The sequence below is a fragment of the Cyclopterus lumpus genome, chromosome 11 (assembly GCF_009769545.1).
Source record: "Cyclopterus lumpus isolate fCycLum1 chromosome 11, fCycLum1.pri, whole genome shotgun sequence".
NCBI lineage: Eukaryota > Metazoa > Chordata > Actinopteri > Perciformes > Cyclopteridae > Cyclopterus > Cyclopterus lumpus.
In genome coordinates this window covers 10,946,785-10,960,038 of record NC_046976.1, presented here as the reverse complement: position 1 = coordinate 10,960,038, position 13,254 = coordinate 10,946,785, and the positions used below count along the sequence as shown (strand labels likewise).

Below are 13,254 nucleotides of genomic sequence, written 5' to 3'. Positions count from 1 at the left end.
ATTTGCAAACGGTTAATTGTCAAATATTCTGCAGATTAAGATGGAATGGAAAACAATTATTAGTTGCAGCCCTCCAGCTGTACCTACTGAGTGCACTGTTGTGAGGACAGTGCACTGACAGCCTTTGAGCAGAGGGGGGTGCTAAAGTCTCAGTGAAAATCCGTCAGTGGTTTGATTCGTTTGTTTGACTGCATGAAAACTGTCAGCATCTTAGTCTTATAATAATATCAAGATTCCCCCAATACTTAATGCCCTTAATGATCAACCACTTTAATGCAACATCGTTGACTTGTTAGTTATTCAGACATTAAGGCATGTAATGACATTCCTCTCTCATTTATGAACTCAGTGGTAGGTTAACAACCCATATCTCTGCTTTCCCACAGCGCAAACATAATTTTGAGTATCATGTGATACTGTCCTGAACAGAGAGCATGTTCTCATATAATGCACGTTATCTCCTGGTGTATGTATCTCGCCACGCCTGAGCACTATCAACATTATAGGAAACCAACAGCCGAGATGATATAGAAATGTGACATCGTCAATCCAGCCACAGTACTTTATTCTATTCACACAGTGCATTTCCTCGAAACACAATATATAATTTAATATCAATATAAAACTCCATTTGTGTATATAAATTATGCATTCAATACAGCAGCTCTGATAAATGCTATTAAGCTTTGGTACAGTGGTACATTTGTGTGTGTGTGTGTGTGTGTGTGTGTGTGTGTGTGTGTGTGTGTGTGTGTGTGTGTGTGTGTGTGTGTGTGTGTGTGCGCACGCACATGCTTGTTATGAGTGTGAATGGCGTGCCCTGTTGGCATCGTCAGGAGGAAGGCGGGTGTAGGTGAGCAAGTGTGAAAAAGGGTGTTTGTGTTAAGAATGTGTGTTTGCTCGTGAGTTCACGCTGGAACTAAAATCTCATCACTCCACCCGTCGAGGCATCATCAGTACTGTGCGCTCCAGGCCCGGGCACTGAGGTTGGTGCAGCTGGGAGGATAGCAGCTGCCGTGGTGGGAGGAGGGTGGGGGCACCACACAGCAGTAACCCGCCTCCCCACCAACCCCAGTCACAACTTTACTTTGGGGATAGGACACCGAAACACCTCCCTGCTGAACAAAAGAAAGTTGGAGTGAAGAATTTGCAACCACAAGCACTTTCAGAACTGCTAAACGCTTTTGGGGGCTGAGTTATTTGAGGCTGATGCAGAACGAGACCTTTGGGTGCTCTGTGTTTACCTGAACTATGCTACGCTGATGAGAGGCCATCGGTGAGTAGGTACCCAGCACAGCCTGAGCCTGGGGGTGGGAGGACTGCTGAACCCCCACAGCGTAACCTGCTGCAAGCACACAGTTATATAAGAGATTATTAACAACATATTTCATCACTGCAATTTGTTTAGCAAAAGGTTCATATAGGAAATAAGCCACAGGAGAGTTGTACAGTTATTTTAGAACAAATAAGAAGAGTTGTGAGGAAGACTGGATACAGCATGGATACAGTTGAACTTGAACATCAACATAAGATTCATACAGTAGTAGTGGTGGATTTGGTTTCGGTACATTTTAATTGATTGGTTGTATTTACACTTGAATCTTTATTGGCGACAGCAAAAAAATAAAAAACACACAATTTGGGCAAAACAAACAATTATTTTCCATCATTGATGCAGTCATAGAGTAATCTGTATATCTGTTCCGATGTCACCGCTTTGAGTCCTTTTTTAATTATATACATTCATTTTTGTTATTTTGTTAACGGCCATTGATGCATTGATGCCTGAGAGGGGTCGACAGATTGTTTGCAGCTGGTTCAAATACATTCACTCAATAACATGATTTGAATTCTAAAACACAACAGCTTTGAAATGTATTTCCCGCCGAACTTTGTCATTGCGTTGAATAGAAGCAGCAGGAAAAGAGACCGGTTCACTGTGAGACCCTCAAACTACATCTCTGACAGTGTAACGGCCCCCTCCTCTACTGCCAAGGCCTGCATCTGTCCACCACACACACACACACACACACACACACACACACACAGACACACAGAGGTGGGAAGTACCTGTTGGTTGTGCTGCTTGGATGTGCTGGCCTGGTGAGACAGTCCTGCATGGGTGCTGAGCTGAGGTAGGGTACTGGCCATAGTAATAAACAGGCAACTATAGGAAAACCATATACAAAATATTAGCTTTATTCTTACTGTAATTTACCTGAAACTCTTTCTTTAAATGGCTGAATAAATCTGAAAATTAAATAAATTACTAATCAATGCAGAATATATTGTTATCTGACACAGGAATATTTAATGCATCTTACATGACCATAAAATAAAGTTTCATGTACTTAATCAAATTAAAAACATAACGTTCATGTGTATCTGTACCGTAGGTGAGGGTTGGCAGTAGCTGGGGGGGTTGGGAGGAGGAGGGGGAGGTGCTGCATAGATGTAACCCTGACTGGGAGGGTAGATGGGTGGAACTTCAGCAGTCGACTGACAGCTCACATGAGCAAACTGCGAGGAGAGATCTTCAATCTGTCGGTCAATAAAAAGGAGGTCAACACGCACATGGACGCCCATACACACATGCCTACTGTCAACGCACGTATGTGCAGCAGTTGTCAGACTGTACAGCGATACATACTGTGGTGTATGGCTGTGAGGGAGTGACAGGCAACATCTGTGGAGCTGAGTAAGAGACAGACGAGTACTGAACCACCTGAGAGACACACATATGGGGACAGAGATAAAGACACAAACAGCGACATGTATGCATGTCAGTCTGAGCATGTCTTGCATGCCAAACGCATTCCTGCTGAGTGTGTACTTGTGTGCGTTACCTGCTGCTGTTGGTGTTGAGGGGGAGATCCTTGCAGCTGGGTCTGGCTCCTGATTTGCTGCTGACTGTCTGGAGGGTTGTACACAGCAGGGCTTCCATCAGGGTTCAGGAAAGGTTGCCCTAGGAGGTCAAAGGGTTAAGTGTGATAAATGTGTGTATGTGATGTGTATGTAATCTTGCTAATGTGTGTGTGTGTGTGTGTGTGTGTTACGTACCGGTCTGTGGATTCACTAGTATGCTTCCCGGCGGGATCCCGTTCTCCATAATGTAGGTAGAGTTAGGAGCCGGCTCATCTATGATGGGAGGAGAGGAGGGGATGGGACAAGTGGACGGCAGTCTGAAAAGAGAGATGGAGCCTGAGAGAGAGAGCGAGAGAGAGAGAGAGAACATAAAGAGGAGGAGAGCTTTATTATCACGGCACAAAACAAATTCATGTTTCAACATCTTAATCCGCTAAAACAAAAGCAAAAGACTCCACCCCTACATGTGGAGGACAGTTAAAGATCCTTGGACATTGACATCTCCTGCTGAAAAAGAAAGATCCTAATCAAATGGTCTGTTCTCATTCCTTCCCTTAGGAAACGTCTACAGAGCATCAGATCGGACCAGTTGCCTCCAAGACAACTGGACATAGAGCACTTTAAAATATTGTAGTACTTTAAATAACTCAATGATTTATTTATCATTGTGGAATTTATTATTATTGTTGTTCTCTCTAATTTATTGTTATTATATAGCTTTTAAGGGTTGCCAGAACTTTTAAATGTGTATGACAAAAAAACTTAAACTTGACACCCCCTTAGCAATTCTGTGTTTTTCTTCCTGGATATGCAAAGAAGACTGGAGGTGTTGTGTGAAAATGTACAGCTATGGTGTGAAGGTTCGTGGATTGAGATTTTCACACCAGAAGAACTTCCACTGCTTTTTGTTAATTAGATGATGCTGAATAAAGAACAGACATAATTTATAAACAGCGTTTTCCCAAGTGTTGTGAGCTGTTGAAATCTGCTAATAAGTTTGCTTGCACAAAAGTAAATAGGAGTGAAGTATCTCTCCCTCGGTTGACTGAATGTACACCTTTAAGGTGCAACAGAGAAGTGTTAAAAAGTCTCTAAATATTATTCTGACTCAAGGTTTAAAAAAAGACGCACCTGAACCACGTGCGTCCCAGCTGTGGTTGGCAGCTTGGTACTGTTTCAGGGCAGGGCTTGTCCATTGGTAGGAGGAGTCAGAGTCTGTGCTGCTCCAAGGTCGAGGGTCGTTGCTATAGCGACAATCAGTCTCAGTGCTACTTTGCCTGCTGCTGGCTGTCCAGCTGGAGCCTGAGCTGTCACGGCTCCCCCTGTGAGGCACATTCAGAATTATCCTACAACCTTATTACTGCATACCGTTCATGTGAATGGGGGACAAAGGTGTCTTCCCCACCTGCTGATATGCCACTCATAACAAAGCCCATGAATGCATCCACTGACATAAATTATCTCTGAAATCTCCCCTTCAGTTATCTTCAATCAGTATGTGCGAGATTTCCAAGAATCTTAAACCCTGATACAAAAAAGAAATCTAGGTCTTCATTTTGTTTCTACTGCAGATTCTGTAAAAGCTCTGTTGCAGCCAGGCTGACCAGATTAAGATGATAAATGAGACTACGCATCTGTGCAGACGGAGCTCTACCTGAAGAGCTGCCTTTTCCTCTGGGTCTCGGCAGATGGATTGTACTCCTCCACAGCCCTGCACACAGAACACACACACAGACATATATTAATGTCCTCATCTAAATATAAAAAGCTGAAACGGCAATTGGAGAATGTACTGCAGGCAAGGTTACCTGGTTTCTGCATGGGTGCTCTCCTGGGTGTTGACTGACTGTAAAAGTACAGCGGAGAAATTAGTGAGTCTCCTATATGTCTCTATGTCATATCTGCCAGTCTGTCACTCTCTCCCTGTCTCACCTCTTGGTTGAAGATTCGGTCTCGTGCTCGTTGGTACTCCTCCTCTCTCTCCTCCATTGACTTGCTTTGCTTCTCATGTAAAGGGTGAAGTCGGGTCTGTAGGGAGACAAGCGAGAACAGGTCAAAACACTGATAGGATACGATCAATGTCAATTATAGAGGGAATTCCACAGAGACAGATAGCTATAGAGGAGGACAGACAGACCTGATCATCTGAGCTGTTGTCTCTCTTCAAAATAATTTTCCACCGGTGGATCTCTTCTTTCTTGTCCTTATGCACCTCGTCCAGAAAACGCTGCTCAGGTCTGGAAAAAAAAACAGCTGCCATTACTTCACAACAATGCTAAAAGGCCAGGGTATACATGTGGAAAAGCATTTTTCAAGCTTACATGCGGGTGCTGCTGGTCCTGTTGATGATGACAGACTTGCCTGTCTGGTCTACATTGTGCTCCATCCCAAAGTAGGCTGCCACCCGATGGACTAGCATCCGATGGTAGGACGACATGTGAGGGAACTTCTTAAAGGGACTGAGATTTGGGAAGACAGGTACGAATGAGGGAGCAATAAATGAAAGTGAGAGGGAGGAAGAGATAGAGAAGGAGAGAGAGGCACAGAAGGCAGATTGGTTGCATTTTTTGGCTCAAGTTCAATTTAATCCTCAGTGGCTCAAACACACTAACACAACTGGCTCAATGTATTGATCGGTACACAAAATAGGCTTTGTGGACAGAATTATAATAAACATATTTTAAATTAGCATAAATCATATTCAGTCTTTAATAGGATTTAGCAGGCATACAAGTTTGATTTCAGACAGTATAAACAGGTAGATAGCTCAATGAGGACCCAAGGTTATGTATTCTCTTTTGCACCCACACCCACACAAACACACACCTATTGCTGGTGATGAAGTCAATCATGTCCTGCTCCAGTTTAAGCAGCATCATGCGGTCTCTGGGGTTGCTGTTGAGGGTGTCAACGATAAACTGGTGCAGGTCTATGCCGGTGGAATCGGTGTACTCCACGCTGGACTCTGAGAGCGATGCAGGCAGGATATATTACAAGACAATAAAAATACAAAAAAACATTTCAATATTAAAGACCCAAGAGAACAACATCTAAATCGTAGCACTCAAACCCATTTTATTACATTTCATTTTCTTTCTCTCATCTCTCTTTTATTACATTACATTACATGTCATTTAGCTGACGCTTTTATCCAAAGCGACTTACAATCATGTTACATTCATACACTGTAGACACAGCTACAGAGAACAATTCAGGGTTAAGTGTCTTGCTCAAGGACACATCGACTAGGGCGGGGATTGAACCGCCAATCCCCTGATTGAAAGACGGACCTGCTAACCACTGACCCACAGTCACACACACACACACACACACACACACACACACACACACACACACACACACACACACACACACACACACACACACACACACACACACACACACACACACACACACACACACACACACACACACACACACACACACACACACACACACACACACACACACACACACACACACACACACACACACACACACACACACACACACACACACACACACACACACACACACACACACACACACACACACCTTTGGACAGTGAATTTTTCTTTGGATCTGTGCTGTACTCCTGTTCTTCCTCATTACAGGAAGTTATCTTGTTGTCATGGCAGCTAGATGCAATGTTTGTCTCTGGAGATGCCTTAGAGGAAAGGAAAGAATATACACAAATTTGAGTATGGTGATGATGGTGATAATGAGGAGGTGGATGGTAAACTGGGTACATTTGTGTGTGTGTGTGTGTGTGTGTGTGTGTTACCTGGGTTTCTTCAAAAGGAGAGGACTCCTCGCAGACAGCCATACTCCGCACTAACTTTCCTTTGGCCTGAAATGCACACACAAGCAAGCAGTTTTACTAATTCACAGAGTATAATGCAAAAGATGTTATAGTAAGAATGAATGAGAGGCAGAATTATTTTAGCTTACCTTCACTTTTTTCTTTGGTTGCATCTGGTTACAGTTTTTCTGCGAGTGAGGACAGAATTTGTCATAAAGTGTGCATGTGAGGATTGGTAGTGGGGGTATGTTGTGGTATATCATTAATGTTGTACACTATATTTTGTTGCTCACCTGCTGCTCCAGCTTTTTACAGACGTGGTAACACTCATCCTCGATCTGATTGGGGGGCTTGGGGGACAGACATGGTGGAGGGGAGGAGCAGCTGATGACATCACATGATGTCACATCACAGGGTTTGAGGAGGACATCGGTACTTTCTACAGCCGCTTCAGTCATCCTTCTAAACAACGCAAAACATGAACTCGTTATGCTTTGTATGTTTACCCGCATAACTTCTACATTTGTATATTTAACAGCTTTTTAAAGATACTTTTGCATGAGTGTGCGTGCGTGTGTGTCTGTGTTTGTGTCTGTGTGCGTGTGTGTGTGTGTGTGTGTGTGTACTGTATGTGCATGATGGTCCTACCTATTTGGAGTTGTTTACTGGAGAGCCTCACAGGTGAATGATGAGGTCATATATCCCATGTTCCCACAGGGCAGTCAGAAATGCAATTATCCTCTCCGCCCGTGCTCGCTTTCTCTACTGTTCCCTCTCTGTGCTGCCTCTTTACTGGTCAATGGAAAAATAGCCTGAAGAGATCGAAAAACAAAGGAGAAAAAACTGTGTGAGCGGTCATTGTACAACAGAAACACCACTACACGGTTTCACATAAACACACACCTTCATATCAAACAGTTGCCAGAGCATAAAAGCATAGCTGCTGGAAATGACATCAAACAGCTAAGCTTGTGTGTCTATGTATGTGTGTGTTAACCTTTATCTAGGCTTCCCAATTGCGCTGCTGGCGTTGCAGTTAATTGCTGCTTCAAATGTATTACTGCAGGTGTGCTGGTCACAGACAGTCCTGCGCTTGGATGTGGTATTTGCATGTATATTTACATGTGTGTGTAGCTCATGTGAACGCATGTCTGTTGTGTGTGTCCTCAAGCTTTTCTTAGAAACAGCAGCTGTGGAGAGTATCATCCGATCCGCCAGCACTGATATTCCCACAATGCCAAGCTGAGTCTCTGAGCCCAGTGGTGAGAATATTGCCGAGATCATAGAGATAGACACACACGCAGAGGAAGTGGCATTCCACCATCTTTTCCAAAGGGGCAACTGCATTCAGTGGGGACACATACCGCTGTAGCTCAGAGCTCAAGGGGACACTTATTCCTATAACACCTGGGACAAAATAACGAGCTCAGAGGATGCCGAGTCCCATAACATGGTTATTTAACACCCGACTGGAGATAATAGCACTTTAAAAAAAAAGAAAAAGACATCTGTCAGTCCTTGTGCAACCAATGTGGTGTTTACTTCCCATGCTGCCTCAATGAAACACAATACATAACAGCAGTGATTCCACCCGGCAAAAATAGTCTTAGTATGATAGAGAGGCGCCTGAAATCTGTTTGTGCGTTCGTCTAAAAATTCATAATGGGAATATTATCAAAATGACATGTGATACTTTACAATTATTACAATAATGGTATAGTTGGTTTAATACTGTACTTAAGATATTAAGTGTGATAACGTAATAGTAAATTAAGTTGCAATGTTTGTATTGGTTGTTGAGGGATTATAGAAAGGGATGTTGTTCTCTATGTATTGAAAATATGTGATTCTGTTTATTTAGGCATGTTTAGGCACTGGTTAATTAATCGCGAAAAATGAATGGACAACTTTTTTTTGGTCATAATGCAAACAAAAATGTCTTATGTAATAGTAAAAAGAATATTTTTTGAATTTTGGACTGTTGTTTGGACAAAATAACCAATTTCAAAATGTCCCCTTGGGCTGGTGTGATATGTTTTTTTCAATATATCCGCACATTTTACAGCGACGATAAATAATTGATCCATAGGACATAATAACTTGGGAGACTCCCACATTTGCTGTAGTTCTTGCTGACCTGTCCTTTAGCCAAACAGACTCCATGTGTTGCACTGTAACTCCTTTAATTATTACATTCAAAGAACAATTGTGTACAACATAAGATAAAGCAAGCTGGTATTGAACTGAACCAGAGCTGTGAATTGAGAGCATACCTGAGCCCGAGAACATGGAACAAGCAGGACAGAGAGGGAAAAGAATGATGTGGAGCAGATGCACTACAGAGAAAACAAGATGAATGGGAGGCAAGGGAAGCTGAGGATGAAGAGAGACGAGGAAACAGTATGCAGGGACTTTAGAGGTGAAGAGGGGTGAACAAAGACGATGGAGAAAGAGGGAAGTGGAGAATTAGTGATAGAGAGCCTTGCAGCACAGTCTGTCTCGGGGCTTTTCAGCCGACGGCCGTGAAGAGGGGATTTGAGTGGAGCTACCAGTTTTTGAGCTGAGCACTGCAGAAGCGGCCGGCCGCCCGGGGAGAAGGTGTGACACGATCATTAGCGCGTGACGGATGGTGGCGGGAGGCAGGGAGCGCCAGTACCCGCTACATCATCATCCATCTGCTGCTCTACCCGAAGCCTCCAGCCTCAGAGCCACCTACTCAACAGGACACCTTTTTTCTCCAGCCAAAAGCTGCCTGGCTCATCTACACTGACACAAAGCCAGGCCAGTGGGAAAATATCCAAAAGCTACTTTATATGGACATTGTCAGCTCAACCAAGGTACATTAAGTGCTTAAACCCAGTTTATCCTGTAATATAAAAATAAAAAAATAAATTAGCAGTGATACGGCCATCAGTACTTGGAAACATTTAACTGTACATATTTTTCATCTCAAAGGACATTCTGCTTTCTTTTTTGTGTCCACCCTCCCATTTCTTGAAAATCAAACTGAAAGATAGAAATCTTCACTGCCGATGGTCGCAGAGCTGATTGTGTTTTGTCTCTATGGTTGCAACTGCATTTAAAAGGGGATTTCATGTTTTCTCCCTCAGCTCAGAGCTCATTAGGAAATGATTCAGCGAGAGACTCGGTGAGAGACTCGGTCTCTCTGGTTTAAAATAATAATTGAGAATTTTGAGGCAAACTCAAAGCAGCAGGTCTTTTTTATTATGATGAGCGGACAACAGCAGAGAAGCACTCGCTTCTGTACTGTGTGTGTGTGTGTGTGTGTGTGTGTGTGTGTGTGTGTGTGTGTGTGTGTATATATATATATATATATATATATATATATATATATATATATATATATATATATATATATATATATATATATATATATATACGGAGGATGCGGCAAGTGTGAAAAACTAACAGGTGTCGTCTTCATGCAGAACTTCCGTGGCGTCCCGTCAGTCCCATATAACGTTAACGGGACAACACGACAACCGAGCCCCACGGGGGGTGCGATCAACTCTCGGGATGGGACTCTCCCTCTGACGAATGCCGAAAAGCGGTGGGAACCGTGTCTGACAGTGTGTGTGTGTGTGTGTGTCTGTGTGTGTGTGTCGCATTACCGTGACCCAGGCTAAGCTGACACACCGGGCTATATTTACACCCGGCCAGGGAGTGGACCTCCTGCTCCGGGACTTCACCGGGCTGTCAGCTGCATGTGGAGCGGGCGAAGGATACACAACGGGGGCACTGACGTGAACTTATAGCCACTACACACACGAAGACTTCTAATCTCACAGAAACACAGGAGGATAGGCAACCTTAAAACTCTCAAACACACACAATAAATATATATGTATAGAGAGGAAGCTGGTCAAAAATCCATTAAAGTGTCCGTTTAAGTAATGCTACACACAGCTAAGTTAAACAATATATATATATATATATATATATATATATATATATATATATATATATATATATATATATATATATATATATATAAGATATATGACAGATTTACTGCCTCCCAAATGAGCGTTATCATTCATTCAGCGGTGTCGCTGACGTTACAGACCCGGGGGTAAATGCGACTGATGGCGAGTTAAATCCCCTAATTTAACCGTCATCTCACTAGAGTTTCTGTTAAATTATAAATTATGTACCCACCCAGTGTGTCACCTGGTGTGCTTAATATCGCAAAAGTACAAGAAAGCGGGGACGGCGCCGACAAAACCGCCTCAAAAGACGGCAAGAAGCGTCAACCAGCGGAGTAACCGTTAGTCAAGCTAGTCGAGGGGATGTCCTCGCGACAACGTCCGTTAGCTTACCGTAGCGACGTCTTCCTCTCTCCGCGGGCTTCTGCCGGTGTAGCCGACCGACCGACCGACTGCTGTACACCCAGTGTCTCCGGACTGTGAGGTCCGTTGCTCCTCCTTCGTCTTTTGCCTGTCTCTGTCGGAGCAGAGGCAGCGAGAAAAGAGAGGTGGGGGGAGGAGGAGCAGGAGGAGGAGGGCCGACAGCTCTGAACCCTGAGCCACGCGCCCACACACACGCGAGGAATGCTCGAGAGCCAGCCCTCCACCGGCCCACTCATCTCTATCTCCGTCCCTGTCTCTCGCTCTCATGCTGTCTGTCTCTCTTTGTCTTCCATTTCACTTTAACTCAATTACATTTCCTTCACCACCGCAATATTACTGCAATAACCGAATTCAACACTTGAGGGGACACAACGAGAAATACTTCTTAGGCGGTGGTGGAATGCACATTTTATTGTGGGCTTCCTTCAGGAAGTAAGCGTATTCAGTTAAGTATTTGTATCGCTTGTTATGTTACTTTTGAGCAATTCAGAAATAATTGTAGGCTCTATTTCACCCCACTACGTTTATTTAGCAGCTTCATGGCCTTTACACATTTCGAGTTTACACAGAAAACCTGTACTGAGATTAAACATATAACAGTAGGCTGCATGAGATAGTTAAAACGAGCGTACCCTTGAACAGCTCCAACTGCATAACAACGCAATCACAAGGGCCATTGAATGCATCGTGAGTACTATTATTGACCTTTGCGCGATACTTTAAGTGCATTTTGGTAATAATATTATACTATATATTTTTTAGCTAAGTGACATTTTCAATGCAGCACTTTCTACCTGTAATGTAGATTTTAAACTGTAGTAATGTTAATTTGACTTGTGAAACAATGTGAATAAGTCCTCCTCCAATGCTCTTCCTATGGTCAAATGAAGCCATGATGAATGAACAAACAGTATACAAAGCTAATAAAGGACAACCTGGTAGAGTTTGATCATATTTGGCAGCCTCTTATCTGTTACCTAGAGACCTAACATTAATCCCTGGGATTGAGAACTGCATTTAGATTTGAATGTAAGCTTATGTAAATGTCCCTTTCATTTCAGGTTTACTTTAATATGACAGGTAGCCTATTACTAAGTCATTTATTGACAACAAGAGACACAGAGTCAAACACACTGCAACATCCTATAGACTGTATCGTTTGGCTCTTGTCAGGATGGAGTATATATGTACATAAATTTCATTTAATTTCAGTATTGTGTAATAGCTTCCATTTGTACACTTTACTTAAAGGCTGCTGTTCACAGGAGGTGGAGCTTCTACCGCCACAGGTAGCTGAAACTGATTGGTTATTTTTAACCTGCCTGTCCATGGTTGTATCCTGAATGCTCTGATGCACGTACTGTATGTGAGACCTCAAACAATCTCAAATAAAGTGTAACACTGCATACATACAAGTATGCAGATATCTCTTTAATCAGGGGTTTTAACTATAAAAATATTTGTTATTGATGACACTCGAGCAAAAAGCACAACATATGAGATGTAGACTAAAAATGTAAAATGCAAGTACTTAAAACATGTACTAAAGCACAGTACTGAAGGCAATACACTTACATTTAATCACTGGTGAAAACAGGTGTATAAACAGTCTGATTTAAAGATCTTATGTCTAAACTGATGAGAATGCTCCCTCAAAACAACATGTGTGGTACGTGTTACAGAGAAACAGACCCCAGTGTCCTAAGTGGCCTACAGCCTTGGGCCAGAGACGGGGTATGGACATGGTCTGGACTCACCATAGATCTGAAGCTGAATCATCAAGTCTCATCTATCTTTGGTTTCACCAGAGCACAAACAAGTAATACGATATCTTTTTACGTGGATGGCATCTTGTTGAATGTTACAAAGCTATATATCTTCATCGTAGCCAGTTTCATTTTAAACATGCTGAAGCCATATGTCCAGTGATAGCTACAGCCTTGATCCTTTACAAATATAATTAAATGGGGGGATGGCTGGATTAACCTGCTCGGGTCTATGGGCAAAAATGAACTGCTAATCTCTGATTCCTTCTCATGCAATGCGTTTGTTATGGTGTTTCCCTACCTTCCCTTGTTATTGATTTCATTCCCACAGTTACATACTGTCATTAACCTTCATCTGTGTGTAACTTCTGCTTCTTTTGCTCAGCTGCAAGAGAAATGTGGACTTCCTACAAATAACATCTTCAGGTTACTGCAAATCAAAGGCTCCGTG

The 13,254-nt window shown here is 42.8% G+C and overlaps 1 protein-coding gene across 3 annotated transcripts; it reads right to left on the bottom strand.

Moving 5' to 3' along the window:
- Nucleotides 1-523: 523 nt before the first annotated feature.
- On the bottom strand, nt 524-11,229 carry arpp21 (cAMP-regulated phosphoprotein, 21). Of its 3 annotated transcripts, none has more exons than XM_034545917.1 (20): nt 11,008-11,229; nt 7,316-7,479; nt 6,961-7,129; nt 6,817-6,855; nt 6,650-6,715; nt 6,421-6,532; nt 5,692-5,830; nt 5,187-5,324; nt 5,003-5,102; nt 4,798-4,893; nt 4,674-4,711; nt 4,520-4,576; nt 3,997-4,187; nt 3,061-3,201; nt 2,847-2,965; nt 2,651-2,725; nt 2,392-2,541; nt 2,071-2,167; nt 1,245-1,345; nt 524-1,115 (listed from the first exon to the last, which is right to left on the bottom strand). In XM_034545917.1, exons 3-20 carry the CDS (start codon nt 7,123-7,125, stop codon nt 954-956), a joined length of 1,986 nt encoding a protein of 661 aa, XP_034401808.1. In that variant the 5' UTR covers nt 7,126-7,129; nt 7,316-7,479; nt 11,008-11,229; the 3' UTR covers nt 524-953. The 3 variants fall into 3 exon arrangements, with proteins under 3 accessions (XP_034401808.1, XP_034401809.1, XP_034401807.1); XM_034545918.1 differs by having other exon boundaries at nt 524-1,118; nt 4,798-4,866; nt 11,008-11,199; XM_034545916.1 differs by having other exon boundaries at nt 524-1,118; nt 11,008-11,198.
- Nucleotides 11,230-13,254: the final 2,025 nt, after the last annotated feature.